Here is a 23,449-nt window from a genome sequence, read left to right as displayed (position 1 = left end):
GCAGGACATTGTGTGCTAATGTTAGTGTGAATGTGTCTGCGTATGTTAGTGTGAATGTGTGTGCGTATGTTTGTGTGAATGTGTGTGTGGAAGAAGCCAGTATAAAATGAATTGTTTTGTACAATAGAGCAGCGCGCTCTCGTAAATAAACATACTATCGTAGCTGGGCCTCCACCTGATTCATTTCAACCAGTTTCTTACAAATTCTGGGTTTCAGGCTGAGTAGTGAATTAAACTGGGTTTATGAACATTGAGAACATAATTCTCGTATCAGTTTCTCAAATGACTGCCTCGCCTGGTTCACCAACTACTTCTTAGATAGAGTTCAGTGTGTCAAATCGGAGGGCTGTTGTCTGGACCTCTGGCAGTCTCTATGGGGGTGCCACAGGGTTCAATTCTTGGGCTGACTCTTTTCTCTGTGTATATCAATGATGTCGCTCTTGCTGCTGGGGATTCTCTGATCCATCTCTACGCAGATGACCCCATTCTGTATACATCTGGCCCTTCTTTGGACAGTATGTTAACAAACCTCCAAATGAGCTTGAATGCCGTACAACACTTCTTCCGTGGCCTCCAACTGCTTTTAAATGCAAGTAAAACTAAATGCATGATCTTCAACTGATTGTTGCCCGCACCCGCCCGACTAGCATCACTACTCTGGACGGTTCTGACTTAGAATATGTGGACAACTCCAAATAGTTAGGTGTCTGGTTAGACTGTAAACTCTCCTTCCAGACTCACATCTCCAATCCAAAATTAAATCTAGCATTGGCTTCCTATTTCACAACAAAGCCTCTTTCACTCATGCTGCCAAACATACCATCATAAAACTGACTATCCTACCGATCCTTGACTTCGGTGATGTCATTTACAAAATAACCTCCAACACTCTACTCAGCAAACTGGATGTAGTCTATCACTGTGCCATCCGTTTTGTCACCAAAGCCCCATATACTACCCACCACCGCGACCTGTATGCTCTCGTTGGCTGGCCCTCGCTACATAATCGTCACAAAACCCACTGGCTCCAGTCTTTGCTAGGTAAAGCCCTGCCTTATCTCAGCTCACTGGTCACCATAGCAACACCCACCCGTAGCACACGTTCCAGCAGGTATATTTCACTGGTCATCCACAAAGCCAACACCTGCTTTGACCGCCTTTCCTTCCAGTTCTCTGCTGCCAATGACTGTAACGGATTGCAAAAATCAATGAAGCTGGAGACATACAGTGCCTTGCGAAAGTATTCGGCCCCCTTGAACTTTGCGACCTTTTGCCACATTTCAGGCTTCAAACATAAAGATATGAAACTGTATTTTTTTGTGAAGAATCAACAACAAGTGGGACACAATCATGAAGTGGAACGACATTTATTGGATATTTCAAACTTTTTTAACAAATCAAAAACTGAAAAATTGGGCGTGCAAAATTATTCAGCCCCTTTACTTTCAGTGCAGCAAACTCTCTCCAGAAGTTCAGTGAGGATCTCTGAATGATCCAATGTTGACCTAAATGACTAATGATGATAAATACAATCCACCTGTGTGTAATCAAGTCTCCGTATAAATGCACCTGCACTGTGATAGTCTCAGAGGTCCGTTAAAAGCGCAGAGAGCATCATGAAGAACAAGGAACACACCAGGCAGGTCCGAGATACTGTTGTGAAGAAGTTTAAAGCCGAATTTGGATACAAAAAGATTTCCCAAGCTTTAAACATCCCAAGGAGCACTGTGCAAGCGATAATATTGAAATGGAAGGAGTATCAGACCACTGCAAATCTACCAAGACCTGCCCGTCCCTCTAAACTTTCAGCTCATACAAGGAGAAGACTGATCAGAGAGGCCCATGATCACTCTGGATGAACTGCAGAGATCTACAGCTGAGGTGGGAGACTCTGTCCATAGGACAACAATCAGTCGTATATTGCACAAATCTGGCCTTTATGGAAGTGGCAAGAAGAAAGCCATTTCTTAAAGATATCCATAAAAAGTGTTGTTTAAAGTTTGCCACAAGCCACCTGGGAGACACACCAAACATGTGGAAGAAGGTGCTCTGGTCAGATGAAACCAAAATTGAACTTTTTGGCAACAATGCAAAACGTTATGTTTGGCGTAAAAGCAACACAGCTGAACACACCATCCCCACTGTCAAACATGGTGGTGGCAGCATCATGGTTTGGGCCTGCTTTTCTTCAGCAGGGACAGGGAAGATGGTTACAATTGATGGGAAGATGGATGGAGCCAAATACAGGACCATTCTGGAAGAAAACCTGATGGAGTCTGCAAAAGACCTGAGACTGGGACGGAGATTTGTCTTCCAACAAGACAATGATCCAAAACATAAAGCAAAATCTACAATGGAATGGTTCAACAATAAACATATCCAGGTGTTAGAATGGCCAAGTCAAAGTCCAGACCTGAATCCAATCGAGAATCTGTGGAAGGAACTGAAAACTGCTGTTCACAAATGCTCTCCATCCAACCTCACTGCGCTCGAGCTGTTTTGCAAGGAGGAATGGGAAAAATGTTCAGTCTCTCGATGTGCAAAACTGATAGAAACATACCCCAAGCGACTTACAGCTGTAATCGCAGCAAAAGGTGGCGCTACAAAGTATTAACTTAAGGGGGCTGAATAATTTTGCACGCCCAATTTTTCTGTTTTTGATTTGTTAAAAAGGTTTGAAATATCCAATAAATATCGTTCCACTTCATGATTGTGTCTCACTTGTTGTTGATTCTTCACAAAAAAATACAGTTTTATATATTTATGTTTGAAGCCTGAAATGTGGCAAAAGGTCGCAAAGTTCAAGGGGGGCGAATACTTTCGCAAGGCACTGTATCTCCCTCTCTAACTTTAAGCATCAGCTGTCAGAGTAGCTTACCAATCACTGTACCTGTACACAGCCAATCTGTAAATAGCACACCCAACTACCTCATCCCCATATTGTTATTTATCTTCTTGCTCTTTTGCACCCCAGTATCTCTACTTGCACATCATCATCTGCACATCTATTACACCAGTGTTTAATGCTAAATTGTAATTATTTTGCCTCTATGGCCGGTTTATTGACTTACCTCCCTAATCTTTTATATTTGCACACACTGTACATAGATTTTTCTATTGTGTTATTGACTGTACGTTTGTTTATGTGTAACTCTGTTGTTGTTTTTGTTGCACTGCTTTGCTTTATCTTGGCTAGGTCGCAGTTGTAAATGCGAAGTTGTTCTCAACTGGCCTACCTGGTTAAATAAAGGTGAAATAAAAATAAATAAATAGCCCTATTTGGTAAAAGACCAAGTCCATATTATGGCAAGAACAGCTCAAATAAGCCAAGAGAAACGACAGTCCATCATTACTTTAAGACATGAAGGCCAGTCAATGCGGAAAAGTGCAGTCGCAAAAACCTTCAAACACTATGATGAAACTGGCTCTCATGATGACCGCCATAGGAAAGGAAGACCCAGAGTTACCTCTGCTACAGAGGATAAGTTCATTAGAGTTACTAGCCTCAGAAATTGCAGCCCAAATAAATGCTTCACAAAGTTCAAGTAACAGACACATTTCAACATCAACTGTTCAGAGACTGCGTGAATCAGGTTTTCATGGTCGAATTGCTGCAAAGAAACCACTACTAAAGGACACCAATAATAAGATACTTGCTTAGGCCAAGAAACACGAGCAATGGACATTAGACAAGTGGAAATCTGTCCTTTTGAGATGTTTGGTTCCAACTGCCATGTCTTTGTGAGATGCAGAGTAGGTGAACTGATGATCTCCGCATGTGTATTTCCCACCATGAAGCATGGAGGAGGAGGTATGATGGTGCTTTGCTGGTGACACAGTCTGTGAATAATTTAGAATTCAAGGCACACTTAACCAGCATGTCTACCACAGCATTCTGCAGCGATACGCCATCCCATCTGCTTGGCGCTTAGTGGGATTATCATTTGTTTTTCAACAGGACAATGACCCAACACACCTCCAAGCTCTGTAAGGGCAATTTGACCAAGAAGGAGAGTGATGGAGTGCTGCATCAGATGACCTGGCCTCCACAATCACCCAATATAAACCCAATTGAGATGGTTTGGGATGAGTTGGACAGTAGAGTGAAGGAAAAGCAGCTAACAAGTGCTCAGCATATGTGGGAACTCCTTCAAGACTGTTGGAAAAGCATTCCAGGTGAAGCTGGTTGAGAGAATGCCAAGCGTGTGCAAAGCTGTCATGAAGGGTGGCTCCTTTGAAGAATTTGTTTTTACATTTTTTTGTTAACTACATGATTCCATATGTGTTATTTAATAGTTTTGATGTTTTCACTATTGTTCTACAATGTAGAAAAACTAGGTGTAGTTGTCCAAACTTTTGACTGGTAGTGTATATATTTTATATATATTGGTCCGCAGGCTAATCCCTGATGTACATGAACAATAATAAAATATTTTACCTGAAGCTTCCTACCATGTTACAAGTAGTAGCCTATCAGGATGACGATTAGTTAGAAAGTTGCATAGAGCTAGTGAGAATAATTGATTTGCTTACAGCCACTGGATTCCAGTGCATAGTTTGAGGAAGGTGATGTGGAGGAACTGACAGAACATGCAGCGGAGGTAGCTCTTCGTTGTTATTCCAGAAGTCAGCGTTGAATCTTTAAAAAAGTGTGGTTCATTTCAATATCATAGAACAAGTCTTGTTTGTGCCTCTTTACTTATTATTTCTGCTCAAATAGGGATATAAAAAATAAATTCCACAATTAAGTTCATAATTTTGTTATTACCAGAATAAATCCTGGAGTGTACATTTTTGCATTGATAATCATTCATGTATCTGCTATTTAAAAAAATATATATATCCAAATAACAATGTTGCTTCCTACCTTACTGTGGATTTCCTCCACCAGGAAAACATTTAGATAAATATCCTATTCATTTAATTTCCTCTGTAGACAGAAAATAAAACCGGTGGAAAATGAACGGTTCACTGAATCGCTACAATGAACTGTCTTGCTTGACCTGCTTGCATCCCATTTAAAAAGTGAACGTATTTGGAGCTCACAGTTGTGCCCGCGTAGTTCTTGGCGCCGTGTGATGTCAGACATACCAAACAGAAAAAGCTGTCAACTAGCTGCATATGCATAACTCTCGCCCAATTAGGTGATGACATACTAAAACACTTGTTACCAAGACATATTACAAATTCTTGTTATTATCAGAATTGTTTCCAACAGGTAATTTTGAGCTGTACTAATGTGTATCAATTTACCATCTCGCCAGTTGTAGTCCTAAAAAACGGAAATGAGTTGCCACTAGTTCATTCAACCACTCCTATGGGGAAAAGTAATGCGAAAAACAGTGTTTTGGGACAAATGCCAAAAATAAGGTTCGAGTTTAACACAAGGTTCATGAGAGCTTTTGTTCTGTGCGATAATATCAGTCCGTTAACATGACCTTCATGAATTTACCGCAATCTTATTTTCGGTGTAAAAAAAAAAAAAAAACGGCATTATTTTCCCCATAGGCTTTGTCCAATGAACCATTGCGGAATTAGTGCCTACAAAAAGACGCCATTACTAGGCCTATGGCTCTCTTTCGGGATGACGATATGTACTTTGACACTTTTGAGATTGGACTGCCCTCTTGTGGATTTTCCCAAATAATTTCAAGACAACCCTCTGACATCCTAGCAATAACGTAGACTACGGTAAAATTGCAACATTATATCATTACAGTATCTTGGGATCATTTTCCCGACTCTACGCGAGGTCATGGGCAGGTCACAGTAACTGGTAGACTTGTGCTTGTGTCATAAAGGAGGGAAATGGTATAACCTTTTTGTAAAGTTGTCATAAAACAGACTTGCAAATAATGATGACAAATACATATTTACCCTCCGAAGTTATAGTGGTAGCCTATAGTTAATAGGCTTTACGCCTAAAACAAAAAATGATGAATACCAATAAAATAAAGAGCAGTATCATTCAAGACACCAAGTGGCATTTAATTCAAAATAAATATACATTTTTAGAAACATTTTTAATGGCAATATTAATTGCTCAAATTATTACACAATTATGCCCAAAATAACCCTTGTCTAAGAGGTCATATTTTACTCAGACTTTACAGTTACAATTCACATTAACCTATCAAACACTAAAGCTATAATAAAACAGGGAGACGTTATTTGAATGTAATTTGAATTTGATTTTGTCCCCTTATACTGAACAAACTTAATATCCTATATCACCACAGTGCTGATCTCAGCCTCAACCCCATGTTCAGGCTCATCCTCAGGGTACAGTCTGCAGTATTTGTCAACCATGACATCCAGGTCATGCTTAACGTGAGAGTTTATGTGGAGCACAGCCAGACCCTTGCACCTGTGTTTGATAGGTGTGTCACTGAGATAAGTCTGCAGGCGTTTCCTGGATGTCTCAGAGCTGTTGCTGTCCTCCAGCATCAGGACAGGCAAGGTGGTCAGGACCTTCAGAAAGCAGTTGACGTTGGGGAAGAACTTGATGTCCGACAGCTGAAGTGTCTCGTGGATGGTGGAGGGCAGGCGGACATCCTTGCTCCGGTGCTTCCATTTGATCTTCCAGCAATGTAGCTCAGCGGGCAGCGTGTCTGGGTTGGGGAGGTCCTTGCAGTACACATCTGCATGGTTCTCCTCTGAGGTGTTGAACTTCATCTGGCCCATGATGGCAGGGATCAGGGACAGGCACTTGAGGGCTTTGAGGTTGCTCTGGGAGAAGATGTCGTCCACCTCATCGATGACGCCACGGATCACAGGGACTGTCACGTACTCCTTGAAGTAAGTCTCTGGAGGGATCTCGCCTGCGTCGGCCGAACGGTGCTTCCGGAGAAACAGACGAGGCACCTTCACTGGGATCTCCATGGTACCCGCCAGATTCACAGCCTCCTCAAACCAAAACTCATGGTAGACTTCAATGTTGTCGAAGACTTCATTCAGAGAGTGCAGGACGGCTGTTAGACTGTTGGCAGCGAAAAACACATCAAGGGCTTCCCCTTGCAGGTTTTTGCCAAAGGCTCGTGTGAAAGAAAGAGCGTTTTTCAGGATGACCAAGGTGACAATGAACTCAAAGTCAGCCAGGGTCTCTGCGATCGAGTAGGCGTCCCCAGTTATAGCATCAGGGAACCTGACATTCTCATTGTCCCGAATGCAGTCCATGCACAGCAGGAGGGACTCAAGCAGGTCCACAGTCAGTTCAAACACGTTGTGCTTCTCTGTCCAGTTAGAGCTACAGGCCTCCTTCAGCTCGGCTGCCTTCTCATCATTTTCTTGGTGGTAAACAGAGATGGCCTTCTCCAGCTCAGCCTGCAAAGAGCGAGACTGCTTAAAGAAGACATCAATCTTTCTCAGGGTTGCCATGACAACCTGCACGCTGGGGAAGGGAAGGCTGTTGGCCAGGTGGATATTCAGTGCGCAGGTGGAACAAGGCGTGTGCATTGCCATGGGGTACTTTCCCATCAGTCCGACGGCCACAGCTTTCATCTTAGTGGCGAAGGTGCCGGTGGCTACATGGGCCTGGCCGCGGCAGTCCTCCATTCTCAGCCCCCACCCGTCTGTCACCTGGGTCTCCAGCTTCTCTACCAGTGAGGCCTCGTCCCCCTCGAACGGCAGAAAGTCCAAGAACTTCTCCCTGAGAGCATTGGACTGGTCTACAAACCGCAGAAAGAGAGGCAGGTGTCTCTCCCCAGCGAACTCCACCAGGTCCCCTGTGACCAGTGAGAAGAAGCGACTCTCTCTCACCTCCATGAGGACCTCCTCTCTGACAGTGCCCTCGCAGACTTCAAGGAGCTGGCTCTGCTGGGATGCGGAGAGGTACTCCACATTCACTGCTGTGGCCTCAAACCGCCTCCTCAGAGCCTTATCTCCAGCATTAATGCGGTACTCCAGTAAGGCCTGGAAATTACTGGGATCTCTCGCTACTCCTTTTGGGACATTGGTCTCCAATGGGATGTTCTGCTTTCCTAGCATGACAACGATCTCAAACAGAGACCTCAGGTAATCTCGGAACTCCTTCTCCTCTGGGGACAGCTTGATTTCCTCCTCAGCGGCATCGTGACCCTCGGTTGCCTCAATGTCTTTCTTTGAGTGGAGCTGTTCAATGGAGGATGCCACTGCAAGGAAACAAAAAAAAAGTTAATGTTCAACAAGTGTATGGATACAACAATGCTTTTAAACAAAAACAATGCAACTTACATCTTCTCTCTTTAATTCTCCTTATGTCTTCTTCAGTCTGTTAAAACAATTATTTAAAACATAAGACAATGTTTATTATTAGACAATTTACTATTACATTGAAAACAGACCTACAGAAATGAAGCCAGTAAAATATTCCTTTTTAAAGCAACACTAGTATATAAAGTTCTTGCAAAAAAGAAAAGATATACCAATTCTTTGATCCGCTTGCGATGTCTGCTATGAGGATTTTTGAGGTGGCTTGTTAAATCAAATATGGTTGGAATAGCAGTATCCTTCAGTACTGTTCTGTAAGGGCTCTGAAAAACAATAATGAAGAAAAAACAAGTTATTCAAATACATGAATATCAAAACACAGCTCAAGACCTCTCAAATGTAAGATTATGATAATCTCTACAAAGAGAGATTGTTCAGTGAGGTAGGCATGTTTCAAACAAAGACCTTTGTGGTTTGACACACACTTACTGTTTTACAAACCATAGCCGGGTCAAAGTGTTTGGCACACAGTCTGTAGTGTTTATTGAGTTGGTCTGATGTTTTTGCCTCCAGATCGGCCCGGCGACAGTTCTCAACCCAGAGCCTACATCTGAACAAACCATATTAGGAGGGGTTAGTTGGCTTTTTGTTGGTTGTCCTAGTTACCTAAAAACTATTAGTTTTAAATAATCAAGATCCAGACTGAAGACGATGATTAATTGTGTCTCCCAACCCCTCGTCTCAGCCTCCAGTATTTATGCTGCAGTAGTTTATGTGTCGGGGGCGAGGGTCAGTCTGTTATATCTGGAGTATTTCTCGTCTTATCTGGTGTCCTGTGTGAATTTAAGTATGCTCTCTCTAATTCTCTCTCTTTTCTTTCTCTCGGAGGACCTGAGCCCTAGGACTATGCCTGAGGACTACCTGGCCTGATGACTCCTTGCTGTCCCCAGTCCACCTGGCCGTGCTGCTGCTCCAGTTTCAACTGTTCTGCATGCGGCTGTGGAACCCTGACCTGTTCACCAGACGTGCTGTTTTCAACTCTCTAGAGACAGCAGGCGCGGTAGAGATACTCTGAATGATCGGCTATGAAAAGCCAACTGACATTTACTTGTGAGGTGCTGTTGCACCCTCGACAACCACTGTGATTATTATTATTTGACCCTGCTAGTCATCTATGAACATTTAAACATCTTGGCCATGTTCTGTTATAATCTCCACCCGGCACAGCCAAAAGAGGACTGGCCACCCCTCATAGCCTGGTTCCTCTCTAAGTTTCTTCCTAGGTTCTGGCCTTTCTTGGGAGTTTGTCCTAGCCACCGTGCTTCTACACCTGCATTGAATGTATTCTTTTTCTGTTTTAGTGCTGGGATGGAACAAAAACCAGCATGCCCATTCACTCTCCAAGACCAGAGTTTGAGAACCATTAATTAAATGGTACCTGGTGTATATATTTCCCAATCGTTTTACTATAGGTACGATGGATCAACACCATGAATGCTTATCTTTACAGCTCCACACACACCACCTACCTCGCTGCAAGTGTGCAGGCTAACAAGCAGGCTAGCTAGCCATTTTCCATATACTAAAGTTAGCTTTGATGACTAGCGTGCTACTGAACACAACATAGCTATATTTAGCCAGCTAAAGAATAATTAATTACTCCCCGAGAAAAGTAGGGGTTCATATTGTGATGATCAAACTTTGTAATACCTTTCTGGATCTCTTGGAAACCTGAAAAAAGCCAAATCGGATTGAGTGCTCTTTCTGGTGCAATTTGGAGCCGCGCAAAAATTGGGCATTGTGCATAAACGTGTACTCAATTTCAAATCAATTTAGTATTTATAAATATGTTTTAGGTTTAAAAAATGTCAATTACACAAGCTAGCTAGCTACCTGTTACTTTTAAATTAACCTAACAAAACGCGCAACAGTGCTAAGCGTGGACTGGAGGATTCATCAGAGGAGAAAAAGGAAACCGAACTGCTTCCATTCCACAAAAAAAAAATATGTCACGTCACGTGCTCATTGGCGTTCTCTCTAAGCACAGATCCAAAATCAGTTCTAACGGACAACAATTCTACATTTACATTGTAAGGGTTAAAAGCAAAACTTACCTAGGATCAGCCTAAAACCCGTGAACAGAGGCTTGCAGATGGCCGCTCTGTCTTCAACGTTACACTAACGATCTGGTTACACTCGAATCAGAGGTGCCCCAAATTGCAAAAATATACATGGTTTGTCATGGCAATTGGACATAAAATGCGAAAGATAGTACATTTTAAACTTCTACAGGTCAGGCTCATAAAAAAAGACAATACAGACGTGCTTCGATAAAAGCGTGAATAAATTAAAAACATGTGGCAATTTTGTTCTATCTGGCTCGTTGGTCTAGGGGTATGATTCTCGCTTAGGGTGCGAGAGGTCCCGGGTTCAAATCCCGGACGAGCCCTCTTTTAATGTCTGAAATTAAATAAGGGTCAACGTTGTGGATGGAATCATGGTGACTTCTCTACACATTTGCACGAGTTAAAACGATGGAAAATTATACTCGCGGAGTGAAAAGGCTATTGCTAAATCTCTATTTAATTTCACCAAATGAACTATTTTTACGACGTTGTTGCTATGGTACAACATCTACCGTTGCTCTCCAAATGTAAAAAGATGGGCTCGTCCGGGATTTGAACCCGGGACCTCTCGCACCCGAAGCGAGAATCATACCCCTAGACCAACGAGCCACGTCATAGATAAAGCTGATCAACATTCTTATCAAGTAAATTCCAGTTGATATATCTCATCATCATTTGGCCAGATTAATGACAAATCACGTTCATAAGGTAATTTCAACCACAATACTCTATAATACTACTCATCTAAAGCTCATCTACACACACTAAATGTAGCTTGCTGTTGTGTATTACTCAAGAATCATTCAGGCTTTTTTCCCAACACTAGTACTCTACCGTCTTGATTTGTGCTAAACCGAGTTTATCAATGAGTTTGAATTATAATAATAGGCTACACAAAGGAGTTATGAGGTTAAACAGTTATTGAGCACAAAATTGGCCACCATCGTGGTCATTTATTTGGTATTTGTGGTGGTAATAGCATTGGTACAAGTATTCCTGGAAGAAATACACACTGGTATGTGTAAAGAAGTGTAAAGAAGTGTAGAGGAACAGAGGCTCACAACAGGCTCACAACAGTTCAATTAACTTATTTTTATATATCATACATAAGACGGTCTTAATATAATACAAAGGGCATTGTCATATACACAGCAAAGTCTTGACTAGATCTTACAATCTGTGGATACATGGACTTATCCTTTTCTCCATGCTGTTCAGTTCAGTTCAGTTTTATAGTGCATGTACAAAAAAATGTTATAAAATGTGAAATCAAAAATTGAAGGTAAATATATTCAAATTAAAATCAGAGGACTTGGGCTTCTGTAGGGTGAGGATATGTCAACAAGTACTCAAACATGTGTGAAACCCACAAACATAACAGCCTTATTGAAAATGGAACCACTCCCCCCCCCCCCCCAATGTGCTTTTCATACAACCAAAAAGTAAAGTTTGTGGATGTACATGCACTTACAATATACCCTGTGAAAATTAAGGTTTGAAGATCTAGCTTTCCCTGTTTGATTCAAACCCTACCTCATAGTGTTGTCCTGATGTAGTCAAGTACCTCTGCCCAGAGGCCACGTTACACCACTGACTAAGAAAACTGAGATCTTGCCCACTGAACGGTCACCAAATTGACAAACATAATCAACATACCAGCAGGAGCAAGGTAGTGAGTTCTATACTTCCTTTATTAAAAAAATATAAATATATACATAAATTCTATTTCCACTATTAAAAAGGGGCTGCATTTCATGACAACTGCTCTAGATCAGAGGGCAATCAGCATGATCTGAAACAGGCTCACACTTAAGAGGTTTTTGAAATCTTTATTTTGGAATGTTTAGTACCAGTATGAGTGTCAGCAAAACCACTGGCAGTTTCTGAGTCTCAAAAATCATGGAGGGGTATGAAAAATGATTGTGATTATAACCTAAAACATTCAGATAAAATTTAAATATCATTACAGGTAGCTTTACATTTAAGCTTGTGGTTATACCAAACATGATTTTTCCTTGTGATGGTCTCTCCACTGAACTATGATGACAATAGAAGTGTCCTGCGGTCTGCGTGTAACTAAGAAGGCTGTTATGAGCAGGACTTTGGTCTAGTTACTTTCCAGAGTAAAAAAAAAAAACATTAAAAAAAGCACTTAAAAATCCCTGATATAAAATAAAATGAACGAAAAATGTCTTTACTAAACGATAGAGTTCTAGGGACATGCATGTCTGCCAAAGTTGAGCACACATGCTCAGGACATTAGCAAGAGGGCTGACTGGTACCCTTCCAATTTGAATTGGACCAAGCTCACAAGGAGGTGTACTTCCAAATCACTCAGAAAATCAGATTTACTGCAATTGTCTGTACACTGCCAGGGTAATGAGACAACAATAGTCTTGAGTTTTATGGCAGTAGCTAGCATGTTGCCAAATTATGTATGAAAGGCAGCAAAACCCTTTAAAATAGTATAAGTGGGAGAAATCAAGAAACAGAATGCAGTGGTCTACATTGAACCATCAGCTTTTAATTCTGCTACTCTGGAGCCTGCAGAGTAACTACCAATGTCTCAAAACATACCAAGGTTAAAAGAGACTCCCCAAAATAATCAACCAATTAATATGGAAACAGGTTTGGAAAAACATTGCAACCAAATCTGCTTAGAATATACGGTAGTTAACAGTTGTTGAATTTAACGGTTTCCAGTTTTGCTAAAGCAATATATTGCAGCGGTTTTGTACTGACGTTAAAATAAGATCTTGATAAACTGAGTCAAAATTGGTGAACTGCTACATTATTGGTTACAGACACCTAATATGCTATAAAACTGCTTTGGTATATATAAAAAAAAAAATATCCAAAGGGAAAATAAATTCTTGTAAAATTCACAGCATAATTTGAGGAGAAAGAAAGGCAGTCACTTAACTAATTTTTCTCTCTTCAGTTTCCGTGTTTAAGATGGAGACATTTGTGCAGGTGTTCAGATGAGGAACTACATGCAAATGGGAGAAAAAAGGGGGGGGGGGGGGGGAATGGACTCTGGATGTTATTATTATTTTTTACCACAAAATCCTTAATCTGTGAACAAGATTTGAAGGAAGTAATGTTTAGGAGATTGGTGTGTACAAGAAGACCCTGTAATGTGGGGCCCCATAGATGAGAAATCTTTCTAGAGAAAGGCCTCAAATCTTCATTCTTAAATGACCCTTTTCTATAATTTTTATTCTCCTTAAACAATTAAGGGCTGTCTACAGATAAAAATAGAGGAAAGCCATCTTAATTCAAATGATATCCAGCTCCGACCCATTCCAAGTCCATGAGTCGTAAGGCCAAAAGGTTATCTGAGAACCAGCCACTGACTGAACCAGTCTTCCACACGCTGGGCCGGACCCTTTTCTTCTCCAGAGCTCATCTGCTCTCTCGTCTGTGCCAGGCCAGGGCCAGCTCATCAGGCCCCCAGGTGGGCAGCACTCCCCCCTGACATCTTTCACCTGCAGGGTATCCCCTCCACTGTCTGGGCCAGCGCACACTATAGGAACTTCACTGCTATGTGCTCCCCTCTCACAGAGTTACACAATACCGACAGACAACACGAAATATCACCGCAAACACCTTCCTCCTGGTCAAGCTAAAGGTTTTAAAAGCAGCTCTTCTGTGAAAATTCACTTTAAAAAAGGGTAAAACAATCAACAACCTGTGGAAGATAAATGTCAGAAATTCCAGTTTGAAATAAGAGGATGTTAGCATTTCATTAGACAGCTACCTGTAAAACTGCTTCTAACTTTATCCCCAAATGCTCACCAGAAGATTTTGCCACGTAATACCAGATGGTGGTTATTTGTTACATGAATTTTGTGAAATGGCAGATGAATGTCTCAATTTTACTATGCTTATTCTGCAACATTATCATGTGCCTAATGATTGCAAAAAGAAAAATGACGGATATCACATATTCTTTTAACAAAGGTTCTTCTCTGTAGTAGCGGTTCAGCGATATCTCCCTTCTGACGTGAGCAGCTTTTGTTCGACACACCTGTTGTAAAAAACACCACCTTAAAAATGACGCACAGGGGGAACACACAGCCAAATGTCAGTGCAGTCACGAGCTGGCCATGGAACTCTGCTGCACACACACTCCAGTCATGGGAGACTCTTCCCGGTCCATGCCCTGCCTCATGCCCAGGTGGCCCTCTGGTAGGTAGTGAGACGGCCCCGTGTTTGTGCCCATGGGGTAAGCTGGGTGGGCAGCCATGCCTGTCTCCTGCCTGGGGTTCGAGAAGGCACCCATCCCCATGCTCAGCCCGCCATGATGCCCAAAAGGCAGGTGGCGGAGCTGGTAGGCCTGGTTACCGTGATTCCCAGTGGAAGAGGAAGATGTGGAGGAAGAGGAGGCAGAGGAAGACAGGGAGGTCATGGACAGATGGCCATGCACCACCTCCATGGAGTCCTGTGTGGAGGAGCTGTGTGTGGGGGAGGTGTAGTGCCGCGGGCGGGGCCGTGTGGCCATCACCTGCCCGTGGTGATGATGGGGGTGCAGGGCCTTGGGGTGCTGAGGGGGGACGTGGAAGGTGGTCTCCTGGACTGGGTGGGTCTCTCCGGCCACCGGCTCTGGTCCGACCCCACCTCCCCACACCAATGGGGGAGGGTAAGGCTTTCTTGCCTGTCAGTGGACCACAGAGAAATCAATTAATGTCTCTCGTACAAGCTCCGACTTTGCTGATCGATACTTTGAGAAAAAATGTACTTACTATGACTGATGTGGTTGTTCCACCTAGCTATCTTAAGATGAATGCATTAACTAAGTTGCACTAGTTAAGAGCATCTGCTTAAATGACTAAAATATGAAATGCTCCTTGGGAAAAAATACAATTAAATTCCCAGTGCATTTAATTACACGTAAATAATATTGACTACATTAGGACTTACAACAGGTTGTCTATTGATTAATTAGCTTATTCAAATGAATGACAAAGACATGTCACCTGTGGACAGAGGGTGTCACCGTCGATGGCTGGCATCACTGCCCCAAAGTGCCCTCCACTGTGTAGGTGGTGATGGGTGGGGTCTGACCTCGCTCTACCACTGGTACTTGTCCCAGACGACCCTCCTGCAAGAGAAGAGGGCACAACCTCAGCCCATCACACTCAAAGACAATGCAAAAATGACTGAACATAGAAAAGGTTGAAAATACTTTAAGCACCACCATCGGTTTGGTTTCCCACCAGTGCACTGAAAAACTGAGACAGGAGTCCACAACCGCAATATTCAGAGGAGAGAAAGAGGGTCGAGTGAGCCAGGGAGTGTTACCTGAGCTGGAAGAGGTGCTGGAGGTGGTTCCAGAGGACTGGGACTGCTCCAGCGCTGGGCTGGTAGACACGCTGCTGCTCGTGTTGGTCCCCTCGTCTGCAGTCTTCTTGAAGAAGCTGTGCTGCAGGGCGTAGTAGGGCTGGATGCGGCTCTTCGGGTCATAGTCCAACATCCGAAGGATCAGGTCCTTGAACTTCAAATAGTCAGCAACAGCATGGCCAGACTCCCCCGCCCGCCGGCCACCTGGACCACCGGCCTCTACACCCAGGATGGAGTGGAGCTTCCGAGAGGCTGGAGGCTTATACTGCTCAGAGGAGAGACAAGGGGGAGAGACAGGGAGGGGTTGTCAGGTACTTGAACCTGAATACACAACACTACCAAAAGCCAATGTTAGGACATCAGATTGAGAAGGGAACTACAGCACTCACCCTTTTGCCATCTTTGGTCTTCTTAACGCTCCATGTGCCATCCGATAGCTTCTCAAAGAACTTCCTGGCTTTTGGGGCTAGGTCCATAATGTGATTGGGGGGGATACCAAGAACTTCAACTATCTTATTCATCTGGTCCACCTGAGAATTATAGAACAGAACAACATTTTGCCATGGATTAAAATTTTAATTGCCAGTATCAAATTTATTCACTCAAAGTTGGCTATATTTAAAACAACCTCCAGCTAGTCAGTCAAGCACACTGTACCTCATTGGCTCCACTGAAGAGGGGCTCTCCAGTGTGCATCTCCACCAGGATGCAGCCAAGGGACCACATGTCGATGGCCAGGTCATAGGGCATGCCCAGCAGCACCTCTGGGGAGCGGTAAAAACGACTCTGAATGTACTGGTATATCTGAGGAAGGAGAAAGAGTCAATCACAACCCATTCTTATCGATATCGTTACAGATATCAACATTACAGCAATCTTGAAAACAGAACATATGGCAGAGGTATACAGAACATACGCAAAAAATGAGACTTGTGCGAGATGCAAGGTTAAACTTTTTTGGACCAAGACAATAAGTAATAGATTAGCATACCCTCTGTCCCAGTTGGCAGGAGCTGCCAAAGTCCACTATCTTGATGGCACTCCTCTTTGGGTTGCACAGCAGGATGTTCTCTGGCTTCAGGTCACAGTGGATGATGCTGAGCTCGGGCGTGGCCAGGAACAACAGCGCAGTGCAAAGCTGCTGAGCAAACTTCCTGGTCAGGTTGAGAGAGACACCGCGGAAGTTGGTGTTTCGCAGCAGGTCGTACAGGTTGTATGAGAGCATCTCAAACACCAGGCAGAGGTGGTTCCGGAAAATGAAGTGACGTTTCAGGTGAACTACATGACAGGAGAAATCGCGTCAGTCAAGTGTGGCTGATACACATACAAGAGAGATTAGTGTAAAACATGATAGTGCGCCATAATGGCTTGGACAACAGACAAGCACTAGAGTGCATTACCTATGTAGTATTTCATCTCGGTGTCATGTTTGTTCATGAGCTCTAGGAGGCGCACTTCAATCTGGGCTTGATTGAGAAAAGCTTTCTTGTTCTTGATGATCTTGATTGCAACCCACTCCTGCTCTACACGGTCATAAGCTTTTACAACCTACAGCAATCCAAAAGAGAAAAAACACCAACATTTTCTTGTTATGTTTTAATCACACAAGCTGCCCAAGTGCTCAAAATGAGAGCAATTTCCAAAGTTGATCATGGGAATAATGTTGATAATCATTTATAAAAAAGTGTACCTGTCCAAATGACCCTTTGCCTATCAAGGAGTCAATCTCATAGCGGTCCATCCACTTCTCCCCATTCTTGACAATGTAATCGTAGTTGTCATCGTCGTAGCCATCATTGAAGACCTTCCTCTCTTTCTTGTGACTGGAGTCTTCACCCTGACCCGTTTGGTGTCGCCGCTTCTTTTTTGCATAATACACCTAAATTCCAGGAAATAACCCAAATACAGACATGAGCATACGTACTTCTTGATCTAACTGAGAATATGAAAAATATTCTTAACTTGCATTGTTTGTTACTATATCTGCAATTCAAACACTCAAATATGAAATGTTGTGACAATTGCAGTATATTGAACAGCAGAAACCAGTCTCACCTCATTGATCTGTTTATAGGTTTTGATAAGGTCTATAGAGAGCTTCCGCAGGGGAGCCAAAGTAGGGTCACGAAAGCACTGGGGCATGTGCCTCTGTAACAAACCACAAAAGAAATCATGATCAACACAAAAAATAATTCTTACATTTTGCAATCGAAATGAAAGGCTAGTTAAAGTTCTGATTTCTATTGGGCATTAAAAAGTATACGATTCTGTACATTTTTGAACACTTTATCTGTAACAAATTGAAAGGTTTCTGTGTTGCTTGTATACCGGGTTGGCAGTGAGCTGTTGCGTTTGGTCGCTGTACGGTAGGACCGCAGCAGTTTGGTCAGTGCTCGGCTGGTGGCGGTCACTGTACTGCTGGTGCGTATGGGGCATTGGAGCAGCCATCTGAAGACCAGCAGCGTGGAAAGAAAAAGAGGGCGCCAGCCGGACGGACGAAGGTTTGCATGCTGAAGTCTCTCCTCCTGAAAGAAATAAACATTGACACGAATTAACACTGAAATTGTAAATAAATAAAAAATATATATACATTATACAAACTTCCCCTGAAGTAGTGACAACTCAATTAAAAATTTCAGACTGATTTCTGTCAATGGAAGGTTTCCTGCCTTGACAAACTGATCTAAAAGAGACCTAGAAGTGGAAGACACTTCAGCACACTGACCATTAACCCTTACAATGCAGTATGAATCTCAATGATTATCTAAAATTCTGAAATGGGATGTTGATAAATTCAAACTATTATTTAACTAGGCATGGGTGATAAATTCTAACTAACATGTTACAGTCGGTGTAATTTACCTCATACATTGACATGAGTAGGAAGACATATAGTGCCATGTATTACTGTCAAATAGTCCAATTATTCAAATTATATATACGGTATGTTTGTTGTATTAGCATCCATGAGGGCCCCTTTGTATCAAATGGAAGTTCTTGGCTTACACTAGTAATAATACAAAATATCTGTGTACTTGTACATTGTGTAAAGGCTTTAAAAAAAAAAAACACACACACACACATAAAAAACATGTTCATATGGTAAAGAAAATAGGCATTTATCTTTTTATTAGCCTTTGGGGGGGGGGTGCTGTAGAATATGTACTTTTAAAATCAGGAATAAAAATGAAATATCAATACACCCTGGGAAGTAAATCATCCTTCTCTTTATGTGAAAAGGAATCAGAAAATTATTATGTTGCTTGTTCATCTATCAGCATCTCTCACCAGACAACACAATTCACCAACGCTACACAGTAACCACTATTCAGAATCCCAGCAACAGCACCTAATTAGCATAGCCTATCACCACAGAGATACAGCGTGATTTGGCAAGCCCATCAACGCACAGGCCAATCACAACGCAGTATGCAAATAACCTACTTTTGTTGCCAGGGCAGAGCAGCTCCCATTTTCCAATGAGAAACCAAGAAATAAACAAGAAATAAAATTGAACTTTGGCACACTTAGAGGCCGCTTTCAGCACACTAGAGCCTGGCAGCAAAATAGCAGCACAGCCCAAAACCTGCACTCCATCTGAGAGCACTAGAGACAGAGCTGACCCAGCTGTGGAGGAACAAATATATCCAGACAGATAGATATTATTAGGAAAACCTTTGAAATAAAAATGTACAGTAGCTAGTGCAGGAGAATCTAGTTTAGAATTATACAATTGTAATATGCCTTTTCTGACATGTCATACTTACAATAAAACATGTATTAGGCATCACTGATTGTGGGGGTGACCTCAGAATCTGACAAAAACAAATATGGTAGCCTATTCTAACCCTACTACTTAATCACGATAAGTAGTACAGTACCATACTTTATAAATTGTGACATGTATAATATTGTACATTTAATATTATATAGCCCTTCATAATTATATCTGGGGCTGGTCAGTTCACACTTGTCCTTTGTGTAACTGTTCAACAATGCTTGCCAGTTGTTCAAGCATGCTTCCAAGCTCACTAAATGCAAAATACTAGTCTAAGGATGACTGGCATTTCTTTCTTTCTTCTCCACTTTCTTGGCTGACATCTTGAGGTGCACCATGGTTCTATTTTAAACTTCACTCCATTTCATGTAATCCCAATTCCAAATGGTAAACTTAATAATGCAGCCAAAATTCCAGGGAGAATGCACTGTAATGGTCGAGAGGAACACGACAAGGCAGTGGTAATCAAGAATTGAAAGAGTCTGAATTTGAACATGTGGAAAGTCTAATAAATAATATAAATCTACTGTGACTGACAATTTATGGTGGAAATGTCTTCATCATGTGCAATTTGCTTTGCACCGACAGACAACTGAAAGTTGTTTTGAAGTAAGCAGGTAATTTATTTAATAATTTAAGTATTATGTTTCATGTATATTTCTGATTGACAAGATATGGTTAGGTTGTGGGGGGAAATTCAGAAGAGTGCCTCCTCCACAAGAAAGAGAAAATATGTCAGTTATTGCAGCTAACCTGGATGCATCGTCTCCTGTAAAATTTCATATCATCCTGGAAGGAGAGTCCAGCAGCAAACCACAACCCACTATAAAGAACAAAAAGGAGATAAGTATCATTCATTGACTGTGCATTTTCAGGTCGGATCTACTTTCCAAAAGCACAAAAACTTGACAGAAAAAAAGAGGGAGGAAAAATACCAAAACACTGCAATGGCAAGGGCAAAAAAATAAAACTACTGGATAGTAAAATGCACATATTTTGTAACTTTAGAAAACTATAATCACTCCAACAACCACCATTTCCCAGTCAGTCTGGTTAATCTCAGTGAACCAATGATTCTCAACATGCCTAACACAATTAACCTTATAAAGCTATGATGTATGAGGCTGCAAGAACAGTTCAGAAACATGGTTTCACACCAAAAAACAGGTGCAATCCGAACAAGCAGGTCAAATCAGCTTCACCATTGTTGTGACCTGGTAACATTAGAGATCTCCTCTCAGAATGTCTTTAGTCACTTGCAAAGTTCTGGAGTTTCATTAACTTTATATACAAATGTCATGAAGATGACCCAAATGACTCAACAGCAACTAGCTAATAAAATATGACATTTATAGGCATTGAGCTTAAGTAGTTTTAGTGTGGGAATGCTTGCTAAATATGATATGCAGTACAAGCCCACATTGCAACGCAAAAGTGTTTTGAACACAAACTGTAGACCATTTAAATTATTCAGAACGGTGCATATAAAGTAAAGATAATGCTTCCAACTGTACCACTAAGGATAACCAAGGTAATTGCTTGTGAAGCATAAACGATCGAAACATTCCGTTTCAGGACGTCTTCTGAACAGTTCCTTTCCTGACTATTGAGTTTAAGCATGAACACAGGCCTATCTACATGGATATAGTTTTAATTCGAATTTTAAGTGTTGTATGTAACTTTATATCTAACTGACTACCCTATAACATTTTTTATTTATTAAAACGATTCAGTTTAGCTACATACTTGCACTCAAAACGGCCTGTCATCAATTCAAAATAAGGAATTGTTAACTGTTAGCTAGCTACTCACAGGTGATGGAGTATATCTCGCCATGGTTGGAATTTCGAAAGCAAATCATCAGTTTAGTTAAGCCTTCTCAAGAGCAGTTGTCAGTGGCAGTCTGGCTTCGTCTACAATGACACATACTACATAGCTAGCTTACTCACTAGCTAACGTTACCCTTCTAGCTTTGATACGTTAATAAGGCAAGCAATCCGTTTCCTCTCGCCAGTGATTGCAGTGACGACGTCTTCTGCGAGCGAGCTGTATGGGCCTAACGTTAGCTTACTAGCCCGCTTCGTTAGATGACCAGTTAGCGAGTTAGTTAACTAGCAAGTCAATAACGCTGGTTATGGGCCCTAATTGTTAACTGGCTAACGATCGTATACTCGAACGTTCGCTACCACGTTATCTTGCCCCCAACTTTCTAACAGGTTAACGTAAGCTAGCTACGGTAGTTAACGCGTCAGCTTTGCTTGCCCATAAATACTTAACGTTAGCTACTGTTAGCTAGCTATTAATTTACGTTAATACTTTGACGTAACGTTAACCGATAGATAATATTAGCTAACGTTAGTTACAACTAAAGGGAAATGCTGTTAGAATTTTTTTATTTTTATCTAACTAGCTAGGTTTTAAAAAAAAAAGTTAGGTGTAGCTAGATCCAGAGCGCTAACGTTAGCTAGCGAATCTGTACTGGCTAATGTTAGCAACATTCTTACGACATCCGGCCAATGCAATGGTTGCTGCTGATCGTTAGCTAGATGACCGTAAGTTACATTAGCTAATTACCACCCCATGTAACGTTATCTACCTTTTTTTACACAACACACAGTCAGCTTCATACACGTGCTCACCTCTGATGGCACGATCTTCATTTAAAGTCAATTAACCTGTATGATAGGGCAACTTATCCAGCTTGAGCTTCTCCGCCCCCACTGTCGTCGGCTAGGTTAAGTCAGTCACAGTCAACCTAATTCACGAAACGCGAAGGTGAAAAGTCTTCTCCACTGGCAAAGCAAGTTAAAAAAAAATGGCCATCCAAGTAAAACTTCTTGACGATCAAATGCGTCCCCAACCAACACAATTAGTTATCCACCCAACTTCGACTAACACCAGCTGACGACTAGCGCCAGCTAGCTATCTAGTTGACTAAACGAACGAAGGTTAGCTAACAATATTCTGTAGCTAGGAATTCAACTGCAAAATAAAAGGTAGCTACATTCAAATTGTTCCGTTTTCTTTCAAGCTCACCACCGGAAACATGGACGTAGGAAACCATAACGAAAAATAATGAAGACCCAAAAATATGAAACCAATATCATGCCCTAAGATACACGCTTATTTTTGGACAAAATGTTTTATGTCAATTTTCACAAAATGGCGCGCGTCCCAAACCTGCGCAGTGAACCGGCCCGGTAGACCAGAGACGCTGACAACTGTAAGTGCGGCTCCCACTAGATATATTTAAACTATGCTAAATCATTTGCCTTTTACTTGTCCTAATCCGATCCATTCGACGCATCGTTTTCAACACAAATGTCAATAGTATATCCAGTGATTGCATTATTCCGGCGGGAAGGGACAACATTTGAAAAGACCTTCTGACAAAATGGCGATTGCCTGAGTTGTTACTATGACAACTGTCAATCAATCTATCAAATCCCCGGATGAACCAATGACGAGGATAATTCAACCATAGATTCAAAATTGTATGCTGTCATAATTTGTCAATCAATCAGTAATTCTAATGAATAAATTGTCTCAATTGAAATATAACATTCTAAAGTAGAATAAAATAATCTAGATAGGATTTCTAAATTCGGAAAAAAATGCATGAATAGTTAGTTGTGTTGCAGGAATTTGCCAAACTTTATTGCATCCATGTTTGAGGCAGTAATAAAACTGTATGACTGCAATAACACATTTTCAGAAAATGAAATGCAAGACATACAGACCTAGTCTTTTTTACAGTCAGATTGACATCATGATTCCTGAATATAAACAAGCTGTGTGATATTGTTGCATAGAAGAACCCATCTGTAAAGTACATTCCTGATCAGGACAGCAGACGAGCTGTATAAAGGGCATCCACATTTGATTTATCTTTAGTCTATACTGTATGGCTGTCAGCTTAAAGGTCCTCTAAGGTTCTGTGAACTCAGTTTAGCTAAACTTGACTCTTGACATGAATTTTAGTAACATTTGACATGTGACAAGATATTCATAAATC

The 23,449-nt window shown here is 41.7% G+C and overlaps 2 protein-coding genes and 2 non-coding genes across 7 annotated transcripts; 1 reads left to right on the top strand and 3 right to left on the bottom strand.

The window, feature by feature from the left end:
- Positions 1 to 5,964: 5,964 nt before the first annotated feature.
- Positions 5,965 to 10,577, bottom strand: LOC139386265 (52 kDa repressor of the inhibitor of the protein kinase-like). Of its 2 annotated transcripts, none has more exons than XM_071131763.1 (5): positions 10,302 to 10,577; positions 8,677 to 8,797; positions 8,403 to 8,510; positions 8,212 to 8,248; positions 5,965 to 8,129 (listed from the first exon to the last, which is right to left on the bottom strand). In XM_071131763.1, the coding sequence occupies exons 2-5, from the start codon at positions 8,689 to 8,691 to the stop codon at positions 6,226 to 6,228; spliced, it is 2,064 nt and encodes a 687-aa protein (XP_070987864.1). In that variant the 5' UTR covers positions 8,692 to 8,797; positions 10,302 to 10,577; the 3' UTR covers positions 5,965 to 6,225. The 2 variants fall into 2 exon arrangements, with proteins under 2 accessions (XP_070987864.1, XP_070987863.1); XM_071131762.1 differs by lacking the exon at positions 10,302 to 10,577 and adding an exon at positions 9,898 to 10,202.
- trnap-agg (transfer RNA proline (anticodon AGG)) lies at positions 10,565 to 10,636 on the top strand. Its single transcript has one exon. It is a non-coding gene; the product is annotated as a tRNA-Pro (tRNA).
- Positions 10,637 to 10,850: 214 nt separating this feature from the next.
- Positions 10,851 to 10,922, bottom strand: trnap-cgg (transfer RNA proline (anticodon CGG)). Its single transcript has one exon. It is a non-coding gene; the product is annotated as a tRNA-Pro (tRNA).
- A 468-nt stretch (positions 10,923 to 11,390) lies between these two features.
- LOC139385506 (dual specificity tyrosine-phosphorylation-regulated kinase 1A-like) lies at positions 11,391 to 22,846 on the bottom strand. 3 transcript variants are annotated; one of them, XM_071130624.1, is made up of 12 exons: positions 22,074 to 22,846; positions 20,188 to 20,257; positions 17,985 to 18,181; positions 17,712 to 17,804; positions 17,347 to 17,535; positions 17,057 to 17,204; positions 16,648 to 16,934; positions 16,314 to 16,460; positions 16,046 to 16,186; positions 15,618 to 15,921; positions 15,293 to 15,417; positions 11,391 to 14,970 (listed from the first exon to the last, which is right to left on the bottom strand). In XM_071130624.1, the coding sequence occupies exons 2-12, from the start codon at positions 20,195 to 20,197 to the stop codon at positions 14,410 to 14,412; spliced, it is 2,202 nt and encodes a 733-aa protein (XP_070986725.1). In that variant the 5' UTR covers positions 20,198 to 20,257; positions 22,074 to 22,846; the 3' UTR covers positions 11,391 to 14,409. The 3 variants fall into 3 exon arrangements, with proteins under 3 accessions (XP_070986725.1, XP_070986726.1, XP_070986727.1); XM_071130625.1 differs by lacking the exon at positions 22,074 to 22,846 and adding an exon at positions 21,247 to 21,681; XM_071130626.1 differs by lacking the exon at positions 20,188 to 20,257.
- Positions 22,847 to 23,449: the final 603 nt, after the last annotated feature.

This window comes from Oncorhynchus clarkii, chromosome 27 (assembly GCF_045791955.1).
Source record: "Oncorhynchus clarkii lewisi isolate Uvic-CL-2024 chromosome 27, UVic_Ocla_1.0, whole genome shotgun sequence".
Lineage (NCBI taxonomy): Eukaryota > Metazoa > Chordata > Actinopteri > Salmoniformes > Salmonidae > Oncorhynchus > Oncorhynchus clarkii.
The sequence above is the reverse complement of the archived record's forward strand: the minus strand, read 5'-3'. Positions and strand labels throughout refer to the sequence as shown.

What these genes read in the sequence shown, in the direction of transcription:
- LOC139386265 (XM_071131762.1), bottom strand. Translation starts at nt 9,986, where the DNA reads ATGCCCAATTTTTGCGCGGCTCCAAATTGCACCAGAAAGAGCACTCAA. An exon ending in TTTCCAAGAGATCCAGAAAG is followed by an intron (nt 8,798 to 9,897) that starts GTATTACAAAGT and finishes TGGTTTGTTCAG; the next exon opens with ATGTAGGCTCTGGGTTGAGA. An exon ending in GAGAATTAAAGAGAGAAGAT is followed by an intron (nt 8,130 to 8,211) that starts GTAAGTTGCATT and finishes GTTTCCTTGCAG; the next exon opens with TGGCATCCTCCATTGAACAG.
- LOC139385506 (XM_071130624.1), bottom strand. An exon ending in CGAGATGAAATACTACATAG is followed by an intron (nt 16,935 to 17,056) that starts GTAATGCACTCT and finishes CCTGTCATGTAG; the next exon opens with TTCACCTGAAACGTCACTTC. An exon ending in CAGCACCTCTTCCAGCTCAG is followed by an intron (nt 15,418 to 15,617) that starts GTAACACTCCCT and finishes CTTCTCTTGCAG; the next exon opens with GAGGGTCGTCTGGGACAAGT.